Raw genomic sequence first — 23825 nt, forward strand, 5'->3', positions numbered from 1 at the left:
ATCCCTGACCAGCCATGCCAATAGCAAACAGCACCTGGTCAGCATGACAGCCAAGGGGGTGGCTGACAATCCGTCTTCAGGGCCCTTGGTTGTATCAGGAATTTTAATGCAGATGCCCACTGGGTGATTGCACGACATAACAACTGCATACCTAGCAACTGGCAGACCGGCCCGTCGCCTTGTTTCCTGGGGTGAATGAGTCAGTGTTTTGTTTGAAAGTCAATAACTTTTTTATTTTTTTATTATAAAGTTTTGTCATTAGAAATGCTATGAAAGAAATATAAAATTATATATTATATCTTTTTTTTTATATATACAGAATGCATTTCATATATGATTAATCAGGTTAAGTAACACAAATATTTGGTTCTATGTTGTAACAATGAAAAACTTTTGGAAGGAGGGACAGTAAAAATGTTATTCAGGCTAGTAAGTTTCAAAAACACTAGTGGCAAAAAACGTATGTTGAGCCCTGCATACAGTATGATATTTTTGTTCAACCCCTTGAATTAAAGCTGAAATTCTGCACTTCAATTGCATCTCGGTTGTTTCATTTCAAATCCATTGTGGTGGCGTACAGAGACAAAATTATGAAAATTGTTTCAGTGTCCAAATATTTCTGGACCTAACTGTGTTTATTATGTCATTTTAATCTTAAAATGTACTTTTAAAAACCATTTCATTTATTTATTTACTGTTTATGCTTAAAATTAAATGCCAGGTTATTTTTTTGTACTTTTAATGATAGTGTAGTCTAAACCATGAACTATTAATTGGAATAGTGCAATTACAATAACACTGGTGTGCAGCATTATAACTAAATCCTGAATAAAAAAATTGCTTTCTTAATTCTTTGTAAAAATAGCAATTTTGCGATATCAACCATTGCGTTTATATAAATTATAAAATTATTTAAGTTTTTAAAAAACTTGATAGCAATTTTTATTTAATTATCCCCCAGCCCTAGTTGGGCTAATTTCATAAATTCTTCTGCTGCTGGCTTAATCTCATCTATGAACATGGTTAAGAGTGTGGTGCCTGTTTTTCGGTCAGCCCCAAGTGGTTTGATGGTTGATGTTAATGAAGTAAAATAACTTACAAACCAGTGCCTTTATGTTCTAGGTAATATGGAATCATTCAACACCGACCAACTTAAAACATGCAAAATGTCTGAAGTGCTCTGATGTGTTAAGAGTCCACTGCCAATCAACATGGTTTGACAGAATATGATTTTCTATAGCTGGAAACATTTAAGTACTGTAGGCACTAAACATGTGAATAAGACGACTCGCCCAACTATGTTCAATGAGGTTGCACAGTGGGTCCAGTGCCTCAATGGCACAGCTTAGGGAAAACAATTACGCTAATGTAGTGCAAATACCTGCATTATGTTGAGGTAGTCCGAAGTTTTCTTTAACCCATTTGGTTCTTAAGCACTATTGTCAGAGCAAATGCAAAAGTTTAACAAAAATATTGGAGACCCTTTTTAAGTGGGATTTATTTTATGCTAACCGAACTTGTGTGTTTATCCCAAAACACCAAGGTGTTTTGAAACTCCAAAGAGACAATTAAGTTAGTAGATTCAGGTCAAGTGTTAAGGATTCAATTTTCTTGTCCTGGATTCTGCTGACTGTCAATGTTAATGAGTGCTTAGAGGATGTTTTAGCCTGAACCCACAAACTTGAAAGGGGTGCTTTGAAGAGCAGGTGCCGCGTGAATCTTCATTACCTTATTATTGCAGCAATGTTGAATAAAACTTGCCTAACAATATGCTGATATTGATTTTAATTCCGTTTTTATTTTTAAATCCGATTAGAGGTTTGCTCATCCCAAATTGCATATGTTTAAACCTACCATATTATACACTTGGCACAATTGTATTTTTTATTCATCACTTTATACAGTATTTTGTGTTTTTGTGTTGTTTACTACACAAGCTGGTTTCCGGAATAGGGCTAACATGTGACATACTAGAGATGTGCACATATTTTTCCTTTTGTGTTCGCCATGTCTTCCTTACAAGAGCCGGTGAAGCTGTGAATACTCACAGTATGTCATCAAGCCCTTACTTGTCCATGTTCCATCCAGAACATTAACTGCATCCCAAATTATACCTGGTTCTCCAAAACACTACTGCTAATTCTGGATTAATACACTGATTGAATAGCCCTCCTCCTGTCCCTGTAATGGTTAATGGTCTCTCAGCCTACCCTCCCACTCTCTCCCGTGCTAAGCTCAAGGACGACAGTTTGACCAATGAATCTTCATCGCAATATGAATGTGCCAATATGAGCACGGACCATGGGAGCTGACCTGGCCTTTTCTAAACAGTTGATGGATAGAAACTCCTGTGAGAGCTGGAGATTGAAAAATAGGATGTGTATTTAAAAAGTGTATGAGCACTGCAATAATATATAGTGCAATATAAAGGGAATTGGGTGCCATTTTGTATGCATGTTACGTGTTTAGGTGGTCATTTCCTGCTCACCTAGAGCATTTTTCTTTTTTACTTTCAGCAAATTCCGGATGTGTCGCCAACGGGTCGCTGGACCACGCTGGTTCCCCTGCTCTTCATTTTGGTGGTGGCAGCAGTCAAGGAATTCATCGAGGACCTGGTAAGGCTACCAATGCTAAATCAAAATGTCCTCTTGAGATACTTCATATGGCACAATCGGTTTGTTTCTTGCCTTGCTACCCAAATTTATTTGCATGGCTGTCAGTATCTGGAGCTTACTTTTGCATCCTGTACTTGACGTCAAGTGCCGAAGTGACTGCTTTATAGGACCACAAAGAATATAGAGATGGTTGGAAGAAAAGCTCTGGTAGGGATGTAGGTTTTGAGAATTGCCTGACGACAGGGAGGGCCTTTCCCTTTGCTGGTCAGTATTCAAGCAACTTGGTCTTGTCTTATTTTGAATAGAGGCATCAACTGGAAGCTACTGGAGTGAGCGGAGAAGCTGGGTGACATGGCGAGATTGGGAAAGCTGAGAACAGTGGCATTTTGGGTTATTTGCAGAGGCTTGATGAGTTGTAGTCCAGATATGAGAAGTGCATCAGGGCAACATTATATTAAAGAAATATATCAATACAATCCCTAATACCCTCTATATTTTTTATTACAGCTATGAAGTTGTTTTTAAGAGAACATTGTACGAGATGAGGAAAAACACTAATTTTATATAGAATAAATAATACATTTTCACTTAATCCTGGAATATTTTGTAATGATTAAAATGCTTGCAAGGAGTGTCTATCATTAGAAAACAGGAGGAATTGTATTCAAAAGATTCTTGCTTCAGGTGTGTAGTATCAATAGTGGGCCCTTTTCACTTGTCTTGTGTCTATAATAATGACAGATTTTGGAATTGTTTTGGAATTGCCCAAGATCCTCTGACATTACTAAAATTAATTAAGTACTGTACTAAGACAGAGGATGCTACACTGTTTAATTGTGAACCTGCAATGCGATCCTCTCTGCATAGCCAAGCTCCCAATGGACTGCTACAGTTCTCTTACAACTCTATCAACACTTGCTTTATAGCTTAGCTATGCAGAGCTACTTGTGAAAAACATGGGAGCAGCAAAGTGCTGACTCGTATTTACTATGTTGAAGGTGACCCCTCTTTTCAACACCCCATGCTTCCTCCTAAATGGTGACACAGCCCTCTGTATCAACTTGCCTGGTTTATCAATGATACACCGATCAAATCTCTTAATCCTCCCAACACTCTCCAGTAGAAGTTCCTGATAGATGACTTATCAGTTATGTACATAGCTGTGTATGACCTCTTTTTTAGCCGGACCGCTTAAGCGGAGCCGGCCAAGAAGAGTGAATGTCTCTTACTGACTGACTGAGTGGGTGAGTGGGTGAGTGAGTGAGTGACTGACTGTTAAATAGCATAGTGGTTAGAGACGTGACTTGCAACTAATAGGTCCCGCATTCAAATCTCGTCACAGTCAAAGCAAATTATGCATTAGGATTTTATCTGTATAGATAAAAACTTCACTGGCTACAACCTTCATTATCTATGTTATAGTAAGACTAAAATAAAACTGTTCACTGTTTTGTTGTGGCTATTTCTGGTGGATTTTCGAAGTACGCATCCATGCATGCTTTTTGGGTCAGGATAGACAAATCCTTCGCTGGCTATAACCTTCAGAAGCTATGTTATAGTAAGCCTACTATAAAACAGTTTATATTGCGATTACTTCTTTTGTATTTTCGAAGTACGCATCCGTGCATGATTTTTGCGGTAATATAGGCTAGATCAAAACCCCTTGGGCAGTGAAACAGTAGGGGTTTCCACGATTCTCTCGTCTTTTCACTTGATGAGAAAGTCAGTTATCGTGACCTATATTTATAGTTATTGTATCAGTGTCATTCACAAATGAAAGAAAAACAAACGCTTGTGCGCCATTAAATAGCGTTGGCTGTGTTAAGTTTAAGTAGTAAGTTAGATACTAGTAAGCCTATTACTGGCTTATATGCTGTTAAAACGGCATGTGGCAAAAGCCATAATTATTTTTGGAAGATGAAAATTTATTAAGCAATTTATTAAGTAAAAACATTAGCATAACAGTTAATTATTTCAGGTTTAATCTTATATACTGGAGCAAGCATCATGACCAAAACAGTACAAGTACCGACCAACATAGAGTGGTGTCATGACAGTTGTTATCATTTTACATTTCTGAGGTTCAATCTTATATTCTTTCCTAGCTGTACAGTTGACATCAGCACTTGTAAAAATATACATACAAAGAATTGTTTTTGCCATGATGTAGCCTAGAGAATGCAAGGTTGCATACAGACATAGGTCCAGGAGACAGGTAATCACAGAATGTCGGTTGCCTAGACAACTTGGTGAAAGCTCACACACGACCGCAGGGGCATGTTACTATTGGTGGTTTTGCAAACTTGGCTCTCCCCATAAGGAATAGAGTCCTGTTCACCTCTAAAATACAAGGAGCAGGAGCCCCACTGCTGCTATTAAAACGTACCCCCAAAGGGGAGACTTCTTCTAGTGGTCTCTGTTGGCCCAAGGCCTAGTCTTCCACACATAGATGGAGACTAGGAGTTGATAAGCCAACATTCAATTAATTACTGCCCCTGAACACTGGTAGAGACATCATGAGTTGCTAAAAGGGAAGACAAGTTGTTGAGTATATGTAATGTTTCAAACATAGAGAGTACGGAGGCCTTCTATCAGAAAATTGAAAAAAGAAGGATATAATTGAAAGAATCTACAATTTCATAGATGCTATTTGTGGTGCAGGTAAACTTAATAAGAAACTGAATATTCAAATTTGGCATGATGTTAACGCGTGACAAATGTATCTAATGTTGAGATGCTACAGTCGATAGAAAAAGTTTACACGCCCCTGTGAAAATGCCAGGTTTTTGTGATGTAAAAGAATGGGATAAAGATAAATCATATCAGAACTTTTTCCACTTTAAATGTGACCTTTAATGTGAACAATTCAATTGAACCAGGTTATTTTTAGTTTTTTAATTTTAGTTGTTGAAAACATGTTGAAAACTGATTACTGTTGAAAACACATATCCTTTCTTAGTTTTTTCGACAAGTTAGCATTACGCAAGGACACAATGCTAAAATGTTCGCTAATGCTAAGTTAGCATGCTAGCTAAGCTGACATAATGCTACAACCTCTTCTACAGTCAGATTGAGCAAATGAAGAAAACAAAACTTATGTCCCACCCAGCAACCTTATGATTTGATCAAATGAACATCAGATACCTTCCCCTGATTGGGTAGAATAAACTATTCTGCATAGCAACAGCCTTCCATTGGATGCTGTCACCCAACAGCCCATCCATTGGTCAGGTGCACAAGGGTTTGGCTGCATTTGGACAAGGAAATGTGCCATGTAAACACAAAGCGCATCTACGTTTTCATCGGAATCTCGTGGCAACAGCAAAGAAAACAGAATCTCTCTATCACAAAATGTTTTGAAAATATTTTATACTATGTAATAGCAAATACGCCCCAGGCGTGGGCGCTACCGCCTAATCCGTCCTCAGGGGGTTAATACCGTAACAGAAATTATGAACTTAACAATCTAAAGTAAAAGGCTTTTAATAAAGCACATGTTATGGAACCTGGTTTCACAATCTTTATTGCATTGAGTTTTCATGAGAAATGGCACTGATAGAGGGATGAAAAGTCTAAAAACCATATTAGATTAGCTTCATATGGTTATGTTAGGTAGCCGCTAGCTAGCCAATAATTGGTAGCCTACTTAGGTAGCTACTTGACCCCAAGGGGCAAACTCTGAGGCTGAAAAATGAAACTTACCCGGAAGTGCCAGAAACTGCAATTCATCGAATGGCCACTTGAGGCTGGCTGCAAAAAGATGGTGATTTCTGCCAAAAATGAGCTTCAAAACGAGTCTTCAGACACCTATGGGTGACGTCACGGTTACTACGTCCATATTTTTTTACAGTCTATGCTTGACACAGAGTATTTCTCAGCAAAAAAGATTATTTCTATTTTATAAAAAGCTGCATGCAACATCTGTAGAGAATCAATGTTTTCTGCAGTAATTGCGTAGCTGCACAAAATGTTCTGCAAGCTTTCTGCTTTGACACTGTAGGTGTGATCGAGGCGTCAGTCCATCTTAAATGAGCTCGGGCCCAGAGAACGCCGCAGTATTTCTGGATCTTGTTTATATCTGGTTTCTCATTTGCATGGTAGAGTTTTAACTTGCATTTGTGGATGCAGCGACGTACTGTGTTAACAGACAATGGTTTTCAGAAGTGTTCCTGAGCCCACTACAGAATTGTGTCTGTTTTCAATGCAGTGCTGTCTGAGTGCCCGATGATCATGGCCATCCAATACTGGTTTTCAGCCTTGTCCCATGCATAAAGACATTTCTCAGGATTCTCAGAATTGTTTAATAATATTATGTACTGTAGATGATGACATCCTGTGATGACAATTTCATCGATCAGAACTCTTAAAGGGAGGAAGTGCAGAGACAAAATTATCTTGGCATAATTAACTGTTTATTTGCAAATAGAGAGACGTGTCAAACGTTTACAAACAATCATCCGAGGATTCTCTAAAGTAGATACATGAACAGTCCGTATTTATTACAGTTAAAAGGGTTGTGGTAAGTTGTTGCTCATCTGTCTTGTGTCACATAGGTTTTACCTAAAGGGAGGGCTGCCCCCCCCACCTTATCCTTGCTGCCATAAGGTTTACTGTTGTGTTTAGCTAAACAAGCCAATTGCTCCTACTTCCCCCCCAAGGGCCACATTCCTTAGGAACAAAAGGATTGACACCCTTCTTTGTCTAGGCAGGAGAACATGGTCAAAGTACCTAATAATCCTCTGATATTATACAAACATGTGTGTCACAATCAAAGTAAAGATTTACATGCCAGGCAATAGAAAGACAGACATTTCTCAAATGAACCTTAGTTAAAAATTTCCATAACACATGCCCAAACTCTTTTCAATTTTACATTGAGAAAGTAATTCTTAAGTTGTCTTTCATAGAGTTGTGAACCCCTCCCTATCTTTACTTTTGAAAGACTCATCTTCCCTCGGTTGCTCTTTTTATACCTTATCATGTTACTGACCTGTTGCCAATTAGCCTAATTTGTTTTGTGATGTTCCACCAGTTAAATTTGTGTTCCCAAGTTTTTCAATGTTTTTTTACCCCTGTCCCTGTGTTTTTTTTAAATGTGTTGCTAGCATCAAATTCAAAGTGTGCATATATTTTTCAAAGAACAATTCCACATTTTCCGTTTCAACATTTAATATGTTGTTTTTGTACTATTTGCTATTGAATATAGGGTTTAAATTATGTGCACATCATTGCATTCTGTTTTTATTTCCATTTCATACGGGGCCCTGACTTTTTTGGAAATGGGGTTATACATACTTTTTCCTAACTTCAGGAATAAGTATAGTATTACTATGAACTTGCAACCTATAGTGTCCTACAGTAAATGTCTTCCACCATTCTGTACATTGCAGCTTTAGTCAGGAGGCTGTCCCAGCTTTCTCAGTTCTCTAGCCTACAGTATAATTGGCATCTAGTCAAATGGCTGACCCAGCTGTCTTGCTTTTCTAAACTACATACAGCTTTAGTCAAACGGTTGTCCCCACTGTCTCACTTCTCTACATTGTATACAGCTTGAGACAAAAGGCTGGTCAGATTTTTCACTATTGCCTTGATAGTCCTGTATTTTGACAAGGTCTATAGTCTAATGTAGTGCAGTATAAGGAAAAGGTACTCTGGAACAGTTGGCTAAGGTCGGTTTATGTGACATGTTAAATACTTAATGCAGGTTGAGTGGTTAGTGCGTTTCTCTGCCGGTGCTGGCTTACTACTTCCTTTTATCTCAAATTTTACTTCCTCGCACACTGTAAAAAATGTATGTTATTTAACGGTAATTTACTTTACATTTTACATTTAATTCTCTGTATTTCAGAATGACAATAAAATTCTGTTTTAAATTACACATTTGAACCTTCATTTAACAATTTTCCTGTAAAATAACTGGAAACGTCTGTTATTGGGAATTAAGAATTATCTGTTTTTCCACAGACTTTGATGCGCAGATTGCAAAAAACAACTGTATAAATATGGAGTATTTCTTTTTTATTATTGATATCCCAGCATGCATTGTGGCAGTTCATTTTGTTAATGTTTGTTTGTTGTAATTGATATGAAGGTGACAGAGCTTTTTTTTTTGCCATCTTGTTCTTTATGTACAGTGTTACCCTTTGAAAAGTTTTATGGGGATTATGGTCGTGTTTGTGTGCCAACCATAGAAAAGAAGACAATTCTATTTGGTGTGATTTGCTGCTTTATATGATTTGCTTTGGGAGCTCTGACTCTTGCATATTTCTGTCAACATTGTGCCTGGTAGAAGTTGGTAAGGCCGATGCATTAAACTTGAAGAACAAACAGTTTTAAAAGCTGTTGATAACAGCTACAAATGGGAGAATTTGGGGGAGAAAATGGATTCTTGCTGTGAAATTACATCAATATACTTTATTTGAAATAAAGTACATTTCTGTATTTCTACAAAATAAATAATGTAATTTTACGCTATGTAGTTTTACTGTATATATATTTTCTTTTACTGGTTTTTAACTGTATTTTTCTGGCATGCCTGAAAAGTACAGTTTTTTTTTTACACAGTTTTTTACTTTTTACAGTGCACTAATGAGCAGCAAGGCCTCTTAAACTGCAGTATTACTCCCATCTTTCTCTTTTGAACCCACACTAGTGCACTGTGATTAAATTCATCTAGCTGGTTTTCTTATGCTCTATCGGTAAAACCTGAGCAGAGAGAAAGAGACAGGCAGGGGAGGGTGGAGAGAGAGGCGGTGAGTGAGTGAGAAAGGAGCAGGTGAGAGTGGGTGACCAAAATAAATTGAGAGTGGGAGAAATTAGCCAGCAGCTAATGATGGATGGGCTTTGTAAAGGTCTCTTACTTTCCCTGCCGTGTAACGTTACTATAGTGCTGCAGCCAGTGGGTGAGAGAGGGAGCTCCACGTGACCCTGCTATTCATTAGCCTCTCCAACACTGTGGTCTTTAATCACATCTAATTCTATTAGATGTCTAAAGAAGTGGATATAGGATGAAGATATGCAAAAGGGAAGCCAGTGAGGAAAGAGTAAGGGAAGGTAGTGTGAAGAGTGGAAGCAAGAGGAATAGAGGGAGAGGGGGGTAGAAAGTGTAGAGGAGTGGGAGGAAGAAAATGGGTTAGGCTACAGAGTCAATCTCTAAGGCAACATGTAATGCAGGAGGAAGCAGCTTGTTTCCTTTAGTGCTATAAGGCTTTGTAATTCCTCAAAGGACATTGGCAGCTCTGCTAAGACTCCTGGGCGAGTATTGGGCTCTGCTGCACTTAGGCACAAACTTTAGAGACATCATTAACCATTTAAAACAAACTGTCATTTATTATTTCTTAGACCATTCTATATAGTTTGATGAAGACCCAATAGATTAACTGATGCTCTGGCTGGAAGGGGATGGTGCGGAGGAGAATGTGTATGCTAATTAGGACGATTCATATCCTAATGACGTCAAACGGCATTCAGCTCCAGCGGATACCGGTGGTTCTTATGTTATTGCTGCATAGAATATTGAATAGCTAAATCAGAAACATACACTCACTTAAAGGATTATTAGGAACACCTGGTCAATTTCTCATTAATGCAATTATCTAATCAACCAATCACATGGCAGTTGCTTCAATGCATTTAGGGGTGTGGTCCTGGTCAAGACAATCTCCTGAACTCCAAACTGAATGTCAGAATGGGAAAGAAAGGTGATTTAAGCAATTTTGAGCGTGGCATGGTTGTTGGTGCCAGACGGGCCGGTCTGAGTATTTCACAATCTGCTCAGTTACTGGGATTTTCACGCACAACCATTTCTAGGGTTTACAAAGAATGGTGTGAAAAGGGAAAAACATCCAGTATGCGGCAGTCCTGTGAGCGAAAATGCCTTGTTGATGCTAGAGGCCATTGGAGAATGGGCCGACTGATTCAAGCTGATAGAAGAGCAACTTTGACTGAAATAACCACTCGTTACAACCGAGGTATGCAGCAAAGCATTTGTGAATCCACAACACGCACAACCTTGAGGCGGATGGGCTACAACAGCAGAAGACCCCATCGGGTACCACTCATCTCCACTACAAATAGGAAAAAGAGGCTACAATTTGCACAAGCTCACCAAAATTGGACAGTTGAAGACTGGAAGAATGTTGCTTGGTCTGATGAGTCTTGATTTCTGTTGAGACATTCAGATGGTAGAGTCAGAATTTGGCGTAAACAGAATGAGAACATGGATTCATCATGCCTTGTTACCACTGTGCAGGCTGGTGGTGGTGGTGGTGGTGTAATGGTGTGGGGGATGTTTTCTTGGCACACTTTAGGCCCCTTAGTGCCAATTGGGCATCGTTTAAATGCCACAGCCTACCTGAGCATTGTTTCTGACCATGTCCATCCCTTTATGACCACCATGTACCCATCCTCTGATGGCTACTTCCAGCAGGATAATGCACCATGTCACAAAGCTCGAATCATTTCAAATTGGTTTCTTGAACATGACAATGAGTTCACTGTACTGAAATGGACCCCACAGTCACCAGATCTCAACCCAATAGAGCATCTTTGAGATGTGTTGGAACAGGAGCTTCGTGCCCTGGATGTGCATCCCACAAATTTCCATCAACTGCAAAATGCTATCCTATCAATATGGGCCAACATTTCTAAAGGATGCTTTCAGCACCTTGTTAAATCAATGCCACGTAGAATTAAGGCAGTTCTGAAGGCGAAAGGGGGTCAAACATAGTAGTAGTATGGTGTTTCTAATAATCCTTTAGGTGAGTGTACATTCTCCTTTCACATACATATATTTTCACTCTCACAAACATACATACATTGTCCTTTCACATACATACATTTTCACCCTCGCACATATACATTCTCCTTTCACATACATATATTTTCACTCTAACATACATATGGAAGAAATAGTATCAGAGCATGTTAAAATAGTTCTTAAAACTCCAATGGCTTGCTGCAAAGCGTTCGTCTCATGTCCGTCCATGCTGATGGCGACCTGAACAAGACTCTGCTCGAGCTTCTCAGCCAATCACAGGGTGAGGTTGACAGCCAATCACAGCGCGAGAAATGTTCTGCCATCCATTTCTACTATACTCCTTCCGTTTCCACTAAACTTTCTCTCACACACACATACATTCTTCTCTCACATACATACATTTTCTTTACACATGGATACATTTTCTGCTTATATACATAAATTATTTAAAATTGTGACTGCATATAAAAATAGGTTCTTATGAGAGAAAGAAGCTGTATGTATGTTAGAGTGAAAATGTATGTATGTGAAAGGAGAATGTATGTATGTTTGTGAGAGTGAAAATATATGCATGTGAAAGGACAATGTATGTTTGTGTGAGAGTGAAAATATATGTATGTGTAAGGAGAATGTATGTATGTGAGAGTGAAAATATATGTATGTGAAAGGAGAATGTATGTATATGAGAGTGAAAATATATGTACGTGAAAGGAGAATGTATGTATGTGAGAGTACCAGAATGAATAATGTCTTATACGGCCCCTCATACTGACCTGCTGGAATCTATTGTATCCTATTTACGCATCATTATAATTTCCCGAACCATTGATAATGTTAGGCCTACCTACAAATCCTTTAACATTAGAGCGCTCATAGACATATGACCTGCAGTAAGTAGGCTACAATATCCACGATGTGCTTCCTGCAACTCTATACTGGATGTTCGTCCCATTCTTGTGCAAACTGATAAAGTTCTCACAGATTGGATCCCTTCAGAACTCTGCAGATCTCAATGGGATTTAGAACAGGCCATGTCAGAAAAGTCCTACATTTTATCTTGAGCCATGCTTATTGAGGTTTTTCAGGTAATTCACATGCTATACCTTGAGTTGCTGACAGGTTTGGCAAGTTGACTGTCCTTACCTTGGTTCTTAAAGCCAGCTTCAACTGCGACAGTTGATCAAGGTGTTTTCACCACCATTTAAACAACACTTAGCTGTGATCTTCCATCAAGATTTCTTTTGCAGACACATCCACGTGGGTTTTTGTGTGGTGGAAAAGGTAACATCAAGGTCTCAGATCAGTGTTTCCCTTTTATTGTTATAAGATTGGCGCTCTGCCACTGCTAAATTGTGATGCGCTACCACAGAAAAACTGGTATGGATTATTTTATTTCTTTACCACTGTGTCCGTGATTTGTAGGTGTGCCCATAAAAACGTACATGAAATGAGTTTCAAAATGAAATATAGTCATTTAGAAGGTTAGAAATAGTGATTTTTAATTGAAATAGTAATTGTATTACAACCACTCCATTATAGACAGAATATCATCTGACTTTCTCTTCCCTAAATAGTTCTTGCATAGTTTGGAGCTGTGCTTTCAGTCATTGTCCTGTTGTAGGAGGAAATTGGCTCCAATCAAGTGCCGTCCATGGGTAAGGCATGGTGTTGCAAAATAGAGTGATAGCCTCCCTTCAAGATCTTTTTTACCTTGTACAAATCTCACCTCTTCACCACCACCAAGTACCCCCAGACATCTCCACCATGCTTGACAGGTGGTGTCAAGCATTCTTCCAGCACCTTTTCATTTGGTGTGCGACTCACTAATGTTCTTCTTTGTGATCCAAACACCTCAAACTTAGGTTTGTTTGTCCATGTCAACACTTTTCCCAATTTTCCTGAGTCCAGAGTCTGTTATTTTGTCCATCTTAATCTTTTCTTTTTATTGGCCTGTCTAAGTTGTCTTTTTCTTTGGAACTCTGCCTAGAAGGCCAGCACCCCGGAGTTGCCTCTTCACTGTTGACTTTGAGACTGGTGTTTTGTGGGTACTGTTTAATGAAGCTGTCAGTTGAGGGCCTGTGAGGAGTCTGTTTCTCCAACTACAAACTATAATGTATTTGTTCTCTTGGTCAGTTTTGCACCAGGGCCTCACACTCTTTCTATTCTGATTAGAGTACATTTTTGTGCTGTTATATGAATATAATTGTACACAGCGATATGCAAGATCTTCAGGTTCTAGGGTTTGTAATAGCCCTTCTTTCTAGCATGCAATAGCGTTAATTTCTTCTAACAAGAATAGACTGGTGAGTTTCAGAACAAAGTTCTTTGTTTCTGTACCTGTAATCACACCCACAATTTCTGATGCTCCAGATACTCAACTGGTTTAAAGAAGGCCAGTTTTTTTGCTTCTTTAATCCGCAATTTTTTTTTAGCTGTGCTGCCATAATTCCAAAATGATTAACTTGGATTAGCAAACACAACATGCCATTGGAACACAGGACTGATGGTAGCTAATAATTGGCCTCTCTACGCCTATGTAGATGTTCTATTAATATTTAGTTTCCAGCTACAGCAGTCTTTTCCAACATTAACAATGTCTACACTGTATTTCTGATCAATTTGATGTTATTTTAGGCTAATGGAAAAAAAATATGCTTGTCTTTTGAAAACAAGGACATTCTATCATATGAACGGTAGTGTATATGATACTGCGCAAATCTGCAAAACAATTGTTTGTATTGTATGATGGTAGAACAGTGATATACGTTTTTAATTTGTAAAAAATGCTGCACACTTATCAGAAATGTATTCAGGGCCTAAACCGAATGAGTTATTGTAGGATGATTCCAAATATCAAGTTAGTGACAAATATGCTTTTTTTTTATACAACTACAAAAGTAATTACTAGTCTGCAAATCTTTTTTACATGTTTGCAAAACGTTTTTACAATTACAAAAGTAGTTCCAGGTTTGCAAATCTTTTTGTGCAAAATGTTTTACTAATAAAAAGCGTATGTCGCTGTTTCACTTTCATAGTATTGTGTACAATTTCAAAAGAATAACTACAAAAATTATTATTTAAATAATACTAATAATACTAATTCAGTTTAGGCCCTGAATAAATTTCTGGTATGTTTGAAGATTATAAACTGAGCAGGGCTATTAGATCCATGAACTCAAGTCAGCTAGTTGAGCCCAGAGTCCAAATTAAACATGGCAAAGCAATGCTGCACAAAACTGGAATAAACTACCAGAAGACCTTAGACGTGCCCCAAACATATACATTTTTAAAACCAGATTAAAAACACTTCTCTTTTCACGTGCCTATGACTGAGTGCTTAAACTTAACCACACTGTTTGCCTTAGAGATTTATGGCTTCCTCATGGATTCTACTACAGAATCTGCCAGTTATGTTTTTATTTTGTTTTTATTCTATTTCTATTTTATTATTCTGTTTTATTTTTATTATGTTGTCCCTTTTGTTGTATGATTTAAGGTGGTTAGAGTTATTTTAGGTGGCTCATGGAATACATATTGGAATACATATTGCCTCATTTGGTAGTTTGGTATTTATTAGGAGTATAGGAGGTGATTTATGAACTGTTCTAGAGAATATTTAATTGAAGAGGAGGATTTAGAACAGTAACATTAGGGAATGATATTAAGAAAGTAATGTTGAGAAAATTAAGTTAACAAGCAAGAGAGACTGGTGCACAGGGTGTACAGGGATGTCGGCAAGAACATCCCTGTCTTGTCTGACCTCAAATAATTCTCTGGTTTTCTTTATTTTCTCCATGCTCATTGTGGTACACACAGTGACACAGCACAGCAGAATATATTTTTTTCTCAATTCAAACTGGTTGTTTTGATTTTCATATTGGAGGCACCGGCAAATCGCCTCTCAACTCTGGGGGCCAGTTTTAAAATGCATACACTCTATACTGTAAGTTGCTCTAGATAAAGTCTGTCTAAATTCCTTTTGTAGACAGACAAGGGAATACATTGCATTCAAACATACTTGACTACGCATTATAATAAACAGCCTGCTGCAGGGTGTTGAGCCTCCATGGTGATCAGTGTTTGCAGTCAGATCGGCTTGGCTCTGACACGACATTCAGTGTGTTTGGCGTCAGCCACCTGTCAGAGTTGCTTCCATTTTTGAGGAAGGTCACAGGAATCTGTTATACACCTCAAGTCAACCAAATGGCACCTTATTCATGTGGCCTGAACAATTCCTTATTTTCTTTTTACTGTGCAATTTTTGAACTGAGTCTCATGGGGTGTGGTCCAAAGTAATTGCACAATGTTGGGATTCGGCATTTGACTTACTAGCTCCTTAATGTACTCCCGACCCACTGATTGATTGGTCACCCACTTTGCTGAGTTCTTCAACGTCTGAAGACTTTCACGTTGGAATTTGGACTCACATGTGAGCATTATGTGCAGTATGAAAGTGACCCAACTGTCATTCTTAATGAAGATCTTAAATTTTTTGGCAGGAAAATCATGCTTCTGATTGTGTCTTCACTTCTGTATTAGCATTGATATAAGATTTTATGTCTGATGGAACGGCTTTCATTTGGTCTCTTGTTTACCAGTGCTTGAAATAGGGTGTGTATAATTGGGCAGAATTCTGGGGAAGTTGTAATAAACTCTTCTCAATATCCCAGTTTGAGGATTTCCAGAGTTGGGAACGTAATAAACCGGAAATCTGGAGTCCTTTCGGAAGGATATTTGGAAAACCTGGGAATATGGAGGGAAGAAAATTCAACCACCCCTTGAAATATAATACTAAAGTATTACGAGTATTAAAGTGCACATGCACTAAAAAAGGTTTTCTGCTGAATGACTTAAATGTAAACTGTAAAGGTATTGTACAAAAGCCTGAAGTGGTTTATTTTCTCTGATTGCAGAAACGTCACAATGCTGACAGCATCGTCAATAAAAAAGAATGTCAAGGTATGACCCATCTTTTTGTAGCTGTGATCTTAATTTAATATCATTATAGATTGATTGTATTTTATTTGTCATATAGTTTTTAAGTGAGAAGGTCACACCATTAACACAGTATATGTAAGCAATAAGCCATAGGGGTGTGGTATATGGCCAATAATCAGCTGAAAGCTGTTCCTAGGTACAACGCATTGCGGATTGCCTGGACACAGTGCTTAGCCGTTGTATATTGGCAATATATAACAAACGCCTGAGATGTCTTATTACCTTTATAAATCGGTTACAACAGAATTACAGCTGTAACATTTTTTATGTCACACCCGTCTCATATACCACGTCTTTCCGCCAATCTGTATTTAAACCGCCCGGTTAATGAGAATGAATTGAAGCCTTAAAGAGCTGGACGATACTTTGTTGTCATTAAACACATACAAACTGACTCAGTGTGCCTTATGTGTAAGTTAATAATGTGAGGCTGTTGATTCATGCTTTGGGTTAAAACTATTTTCATATCTCTGCTTTTTCAAGTACTGAGGAACGGCGCCTGGGAGATTGTGCATTGGGAGAAGGTACGTTACCAGAACACCGCATCTTAACCAAACAGTATTTTTATCTTTCTCCAGCAAATGTTTTTGAATAAATAAGAACAAACTGTAATACTTCTGTTGCCCTTTTAAACAGCCACTACAAACTTCAGCTGTCATTCACCACAGCTAGCATAAAATGAATGAGGGATGGGGGCAAATGTGCGCAGAAAGTAAGGGCCTAATCACCTTTAAGGGTAATGTAACCAGGTACAGAACTCCCCTTTAACCATCTGTTAATAATAAGTATGATCACCAAATACACAAACACACAGATAAAATGCGTTAGCTATTCAGGCTCCTTAATTAGCCTTTCCTCTGATTAATGAACAACTTCTGCATGGATGAGGAGAGAGAAGAACAGAAAGATGGCTTAAGGATAGAGAGACAGCAGCCTTTTAATCCCATGCTTGTAAAACGCCTACAGCGCCCCCAAAAATACAGTGTCCAATCGTTTTTTAAGTCACTTTTTCTGCTGGATTGGGAGGGGTGTGCCTGCACTAGAAGCCCTTAAAACTGTAGTAACTCATAGCAAATTGGCCAACGTGAGAATATTTTGTCGTCTTTACAAATAAATAAAGTCCACTTAGGTTATGACTAATTTTAGTATGCCTAAATGTATTATAAAACAAGTGTGCATGCTGGGTGTGACATTTATAAGGCTGGAGATGTTAAGGAAAGATTTCCTGTGGCATGTCTCTGGTTGCACTTAGTGCTTGATGTTTTACAGGCTTGGCAGGATCAATATTTTAACATTGTGGCTGAATATATTATAAATTCAAGCTGGGAGATTTTGGATATTATCTAATGTTACTGAAAGAAATGTCTTACTGAACTTGTGAGCTCTGAATAATGTATGTTATTTTGTATATTTTTTTTACATCTAAGACCATGCATATTGTAAAAGCCTTCTCTTTTGATTTGTGCTTTCGTCTCTAATGCCTCGTTTCCACTGGTGCCAAACACTGGTGTTTTACCCTAAAGTCCAGAACTGTTTCCATTGACATGGGACAGCGCAAGTCGGCCACTAGGCTGTGGCCAAGTAGCCCGGCTCTCACTTGGTGCCAAGCCCCGGACTTTAGGACTTTGCGGGTTGACACGTAAAGTGGTGTAAAAACGCGGTGTGTTTTGCTTTTCAAATAGTGATGTGTATCGTTTGCTTTAGGCTTCTCATAATGTTTGCCTGCTGAACCTATAACAATGCAAAATTACCTCAGAATTCTGCCAAATCCTTCCATAAGACGTATTTTGTCAAAACTAAATAATGAATACACTGGCTTACAGTTGCAGCGTCATGGGTGTAAGTGGAGAAGGAGCCGGTCACAGGAGTTTGAGGAAGAAATTTGTTTTATTACTCTTGTTCAAACGCTGTATTGAAAAACAAACTGAGCATGGCGTTTTATTTAACTAACAGAAAAATATCTTTGATAGGAACTCTTAATGGAAGTTAGTACAGAGACAAAATTCTCTTTGCACAATTATGTTTATTTTATCTTTGCAAATAGTGAGATGCATCTTAGGCCTATCATAACAGGCCTGTGAGGAATCTCTGAGGAAACAGAACATTCAGAGTACTTATTACAATTGAAAAGGGGTGTGGTAAGATACTGCCCAGCTGTCTTATGTCAACAATATATAGATTTTCCCCAAAGGGCGGGCTGTCCCCCCACCTTATCCTTCCTGCCCTAGGTGTTTATTGTCAAGGGGGTAGGGGAACATCATAAAAGACAGTCAACCACATTCCTGAAGAACAAAGGACATATACCCTTATTGGTTTGGGCAGATTAAAAGATGGTAAGAGGTCATAATGATCCACTGCAGACGTCAGAAACAAAGATCAGAGCTACCCACCAGGTAATAGCAAAGCAGAAATTTCTCAAATTAGTTCAAGAATTTCCATAACATATCACCTTTTATTTTTTGTAACTGGATAACCACATTTTGTTGGTAGTTTACCCCACCTGAGCCCCTCCTTAAGTCCTTGGTACCCAATGTATAGTTGAAACTGGAAAGTCTAGAGCTAACATTAGTGTAAATCACCGGTATAGCCCTGGTACTGGGGTAAAGCACCAGTGGAAATTCGGCATAAGCTCTATTCCCTATACAAGAGTTTTTTTAAATTGCATTATGGACTGCTTTGAAACAACAGATTTGCAGATATTCTGGGTTGCAGCTGATGGGGACATTGATGAATACACACTCTGTCTCAGCATATGTCTCACAGTGCATCAATGATGTCCTCCTGAGGGTCACTGTGAGGACATTCCTAACCAAAAGCCCTGGGTTAATGGTAATGTCCGTGCTAAGCTCAGAGAATGGTCCTCTGCCTATAGTTCCGGGGACCAGGAGGTTTTGAGGAGGCCCGGATATGACCTATGGAAGGCCATCAGAGATGCAAAAAGAGACTACAGACATATGTTGGAGTCTAACTACCACAGCTTTGACCCCAGACGGATGTGGTGTGGACTGCTATACATAATGGACTACAAATGGATAAATAGCAATGATGTCCAGCCTGCCACCTCTGTCCCCAACGAGCTCAACAGCTTCTATTCTCTGTTGGACGTGACCAACCCTATTCCTTCTGGAAGGCTTGCTGAGGACCAGGAGGAGAGCACTCTGTCCCTAGCCGCGGTTTACTTGAGGAGAGCTTTTAAAAAAGTGTACCCGCAAAAGTCACCATTCCAGGCCGTGTCCTTGGGATGCGCTGACCAGCTAACAGAGGTTTTCACCTCCATATTCCACCTCTCCATGCCACAGTCAGCAGTCCCTGCCTGCTTCAAGCAGACCACCATTGTACCTGTACTGAAGAAACCTTCTATGACCTGCCTGAATGACTACTGCCCTGTAGCACTGACCTCCATCATCATGAAGTGGCTGGTCAGAACCCACATCTTCTCCACCCTTCCTGACACCTTGGAACCCTTTCAATTTGCATACCGCTCCAATATAACTACAGATGATACCATCGCCCTGACAACACACCACCCTCTCCCACATGGAAAAAGGCAGCACATACGTGAGGATGCTGTTCGTGCACTACAGCCCAGATTTCAACACTATTGTGCCCGCTATGCTTGTTCCTATGCTCAGCCCCCTGGGAAGTAACAACTCCCTTTACAATTGGATCCTGGACTTCCCGACAGACAGACCTCAGGTGGTGAGAATGGGCAACCTCACCTTCTCTGCACTGACCCTGAGCATCGGAGCCCCCAAGGGATGCAATCTCTGTCCCCTCCTGTACTCCCTGTTTACGCATGACTGTGTGGCGACACACAGGTACAACGTCATCATTAAGTTTGCGGACGACACCATCATCCTTGGTCTCATCCCCAACAATGATGAGACTGCTTACAGAGAGGAGGAATGGGACATGGCTACATGATGCTAGGAGAACAACCCCTATTTCAGCATCTGCAAGACTAAGGAGATGATCGTGGACTTTACGAAGCAGCAGAGGGGGAGATCACGCCCCCATACTCATCAATGGAGCTGTAGTGGAGAGAGTCTCTGATTTCAACTTCTTCGGTGTGTTCATCAAAGATGGTCCAGACAAGCAGACTTGCCGGTAAAAACTGCCCAAAAGCGACTATACTTCCTGATGAGACTGAAGAAGTTTGCCTAGTCTGCAGTCACTCTCACCAACTTTTACAGGTACACCATTGAGAGCGTCCTCTCCGGCTTCATTACTGCCTGGTTTACATTACTGCCTGGTTTACATTGATGTATATTTGTGCTCTATTTTTGCTATATATTTCTTAATGCTTACTGCGTAGATGTCATGTGCCATGTCACAAGAATTTCATTGTTCATTTCTAAACCCTCTTCATTTTATGTGAGCATAAGCATTGCTACATTTGGCTCATAGATGTTTCTAATTGAAAGTGTTTCATGTTGCTTCCTTTGGTTTTGTATTTGGAGTCTGCGTGAGTATACATAATCCAAAATGAAGACTAGGAAGCTGTCTATAAAAGAAAAGCAAGCGATTTGGATGCTAAAAGAAAAGTGGAACTCAGTTACAACCATAGCACCAAAGTTGGGCATAGCCAAATCATCAGTTTGGAATGTCCTGATAATGAAATAAAAGACTGGTGTAAAAAAAAAAAAAAAACTGAAATAAAAAAAAGCCTGAAATAAAAGATGACAGTCTGTACTTTCTAATGAATCTGTTATTTGTATTTTCATGTTCCTTGACTGTAAAACATAAACAGTAGTTTTCTCCCTATTCTTATGTACTGTAAGGAACTGTAGTTGTGCATGGAAAGCTCATTCACCTCTTTGCCCACTACCTTTTAATCTTCTTGAAAATTTAAGATACAATATTTTAGACTTAAAGAATATTAAGGCAAAATAAATGTACGGCACAACTAGGTTGTCAAACCCAGATTCAAGCCTCTGTCTTCTGTTCCTTGAACCCTATGAACCCTGGATGAAATAACCTGAAAATGAGTGCTTTTGTCACTGATTTAACATTCTAATGTCTTCCACATTATTTTATTTCTATTACTTCACTATTGTTGTCTCATTTTCTTGATGTGCACACAGGTACCAGTTTATTTTAATTTCTATATCTTTTCTTTTAAAAATGTCTCAGGATTTCCATGACTCCAACAGGCTGTAGCCAATATTCACCTGTAACCAGTTTGTTTCTTGCAGACTATGGCGGGGAATATCAGAGTAGCTTGCTCTCATTACCTATCACCATCTTACTGTCTTCCAGGTAGAGCTCTTCGGGTTCACCTAACCATCTGTTCTCAGGCTTGCTCCCCCTCCCTCTCTCACTCAACTCTTCAAAGGAAGTAATGTTTGGTTCTAAATAAGGGCAATCATTTTTAAAGTAGGCATACAAGAATAGCTAGTTTAACGCCTGCTACGTTTTGTAATGTTGTTCTCGTCTTTGTGAAAAACTGCTTCACAAGAGAATGACCCCTTTTTTTTCAGAGGCTGGTAAATACTATTGCGTGGTGGTTTCTTTTGTGTATTTGGGGTTTTTGAGAGGACTTACCAACTGTCTTTAACTAATTTTCTCTTTCAGAGTTTTAAAATCCTTTGGACAGAACCAGTGCTATACCCCAAAATACTGTACAGAACCAATTTAGCTCCATTTGATCTGTTAGCTCAGTACAACTTTTATTTGCTGTTACCCTGATCTCATCTAGAATGTTATAAAATTGATTTGATTTGTATTGCGTACATCGTATTTGCATACCACAATATAGACTGTAAAAAACTTGCTATTGTCTTTTATTAACCTTGTCCAACTGACTGATCGTGGAGGCCTTCACACTGCCTTTATTCTCCCTTATAGTTCTGCTGGTCTCTTTCCCCTCCCTTATTTTGGTCTTTGTGCTCCAAACACCTCCCTGATCACCCTGCTCTCTCTCTCTTGCCGCTTTCTTTTGCATCTCAGGTGGGCGTCGGGGAGGTTGTGAGAGCTGCCAATGGGGATCACCTCCCGGCCGACCTCGTCATTCTGTCATCCAGGTCAGGAACCGATTGATGAGCATGTGATACTGAGAGCAGAGTGGCATAGAACAGAGCTTCTCAAAACCTCTCAGTGGGAACCTCCAGATGTCTCACAAGCCTTGAACAATCTCATCAGATTCCCCTAATCAAGGCTTCATGATTAGTTGAAAAATGTAATCATGTGTGCTAGCTCTGAAATGGTTCAATTACATAGAAAAGTGTCCCAGAGGAGAGGTATTAAACCCCTGGTAAATACAAGGCTAGCTATAGTTCCTGACTGTCTTGTGTTGCCTGATAAATATTTGATTTGACATTCTAAGACAACCCTGCTGGCAATGAAATGGAGGTGGACAGGTCATCCAACACATGCTTACCTCGTTCTCATCCAAGTACTGTCCTGGTATTTACTAAAAGAAAGTTTGGGCACAGATGTTTTTGTCTTAAAGCATCACTACGTATGATTTTCTGCAAAAGAAACTGCATTTTGCGAATACTCACTGGTCAGAAAATAGTAATATGAAAAGAAATAGACTTTTCTTTTAACAAGAACTCAGAGTTTAACATTATTCCTAGCTTTGCTAACGTTAGCTGGCTGCTAGCTGAAGAGAGCAAGTCTTCTTTTACTTCATTGCAGTTTTCATAGTGCGTGCTGTAGTAGACAAGGGAGGACTTGGCAGATTGTTGTCCTGGAGCCGTATTCACAAAACATTTTACCTTACCACCAGGACTCCTAAACAGCACAAAAAGATCCTAGCTATGAGTTTCTTCTTAAAATCTATTCAGAAAGCTGGTGAGCCCAACGTTTACTAAGGAATAGGAATACATTTTAAGCTACGAGAAAGGGCGAGGTTGACTCTGTTGCTATAGATGATGTTGTGTTCCATGAACAAGCCTACTTACTATGCCCACAGTGATTGTCTGATAGGGGAGGGGTCAGTCAGTGAATTCACCATAGCAATACTGTAGAATCATGTGTCATTTGCCATATTTAAATAACGCTATCGACATGAAGTTGGCTTTGTTTCGTTGTAGTTGGCGATTAAGGAAACCCAATTTTTTGTTGGACGATATGGGGTCTAGAGAGGGCTTTTATTGTTTATGTAATATTCTACTGACAGATGACAGAGATTTAAGTAGTTTGTCTGCGCTGCATAGCTGCATTTTCTCTGTGGCCAAGTAACGTAGAGCTGTCACAGCCTTGATGTCCGGTGTTATTCTGTTGTTTCTGTTTATTGATGAAGTGACTGCATCAATGACTAGCTCTTCTATGATCATAATACCCTTGTGATTAAGGTGATACCTTTTTGAAAGCTAAATATCATTAAATGTTTCTAAAACGTCTACCTGATTATGAGATAGATTGCTGGCAGCAGCCCTTTTAGGATTGTTTGTGATTTGGTCTTAGTGACTTAGGAGACCTCTTGACTACTAATGTTTTACAGATTTAGG

General features: G+C 39.1%; 1 protein-coding gene across 9 annotated transcripts in view; it reads left to right on the forward strand.

Annotated features, from left to right (window-relative positions):
- The window catches only part of atp8a1 (ATPase phospholipid transporting 8A1), a 231901-nt gene that overhangs the window by 67592 nt on the left and 140484 nt on the right, over positions 1–23825 (forward strand). For 8 of the 9 annotated variants that reach the window (XR_004575679.1, XR_004575681.1, XR_004575680.1 and 5 more), the window contains 4 exons: positions 2517–2615; positions 16287–16332; positions 16855–16895; positions 22321–22394. Coding sequence is in view for 5 of the 9 variants with exons in the window: in XM_013132813.3 (XP_012988267.2) it covers positions 2517–2615; positions 16287–16332; positions 16855–16895; positions 22321–22394 (260 nt within the window). In the remaining 4 variants the exon portion in view is untranslated. The remainder of the gene's footprint in view (positions 1–2516; positions 2616–16286; positions 16333–16854; positions 16896–22320; positions 22395–23825) is intronic. The other variant, XR_004575682.1, reaches the window with a different exon arrangement.

Source organism: Esox lucius, chromosome 4 (genome assembly GCF_011004845.1).
Source record: "Esox lucius isolate fEsoLuc1 chromosome 4, fEsoLuc1.pri, whole genome shotgun sequence".
NCBI classification, from domain to species: Eukaryota; Metazoa; Chordata; class Actinopteri; order Esociformes; family Esocidae; genus Esox; species Esox lucius.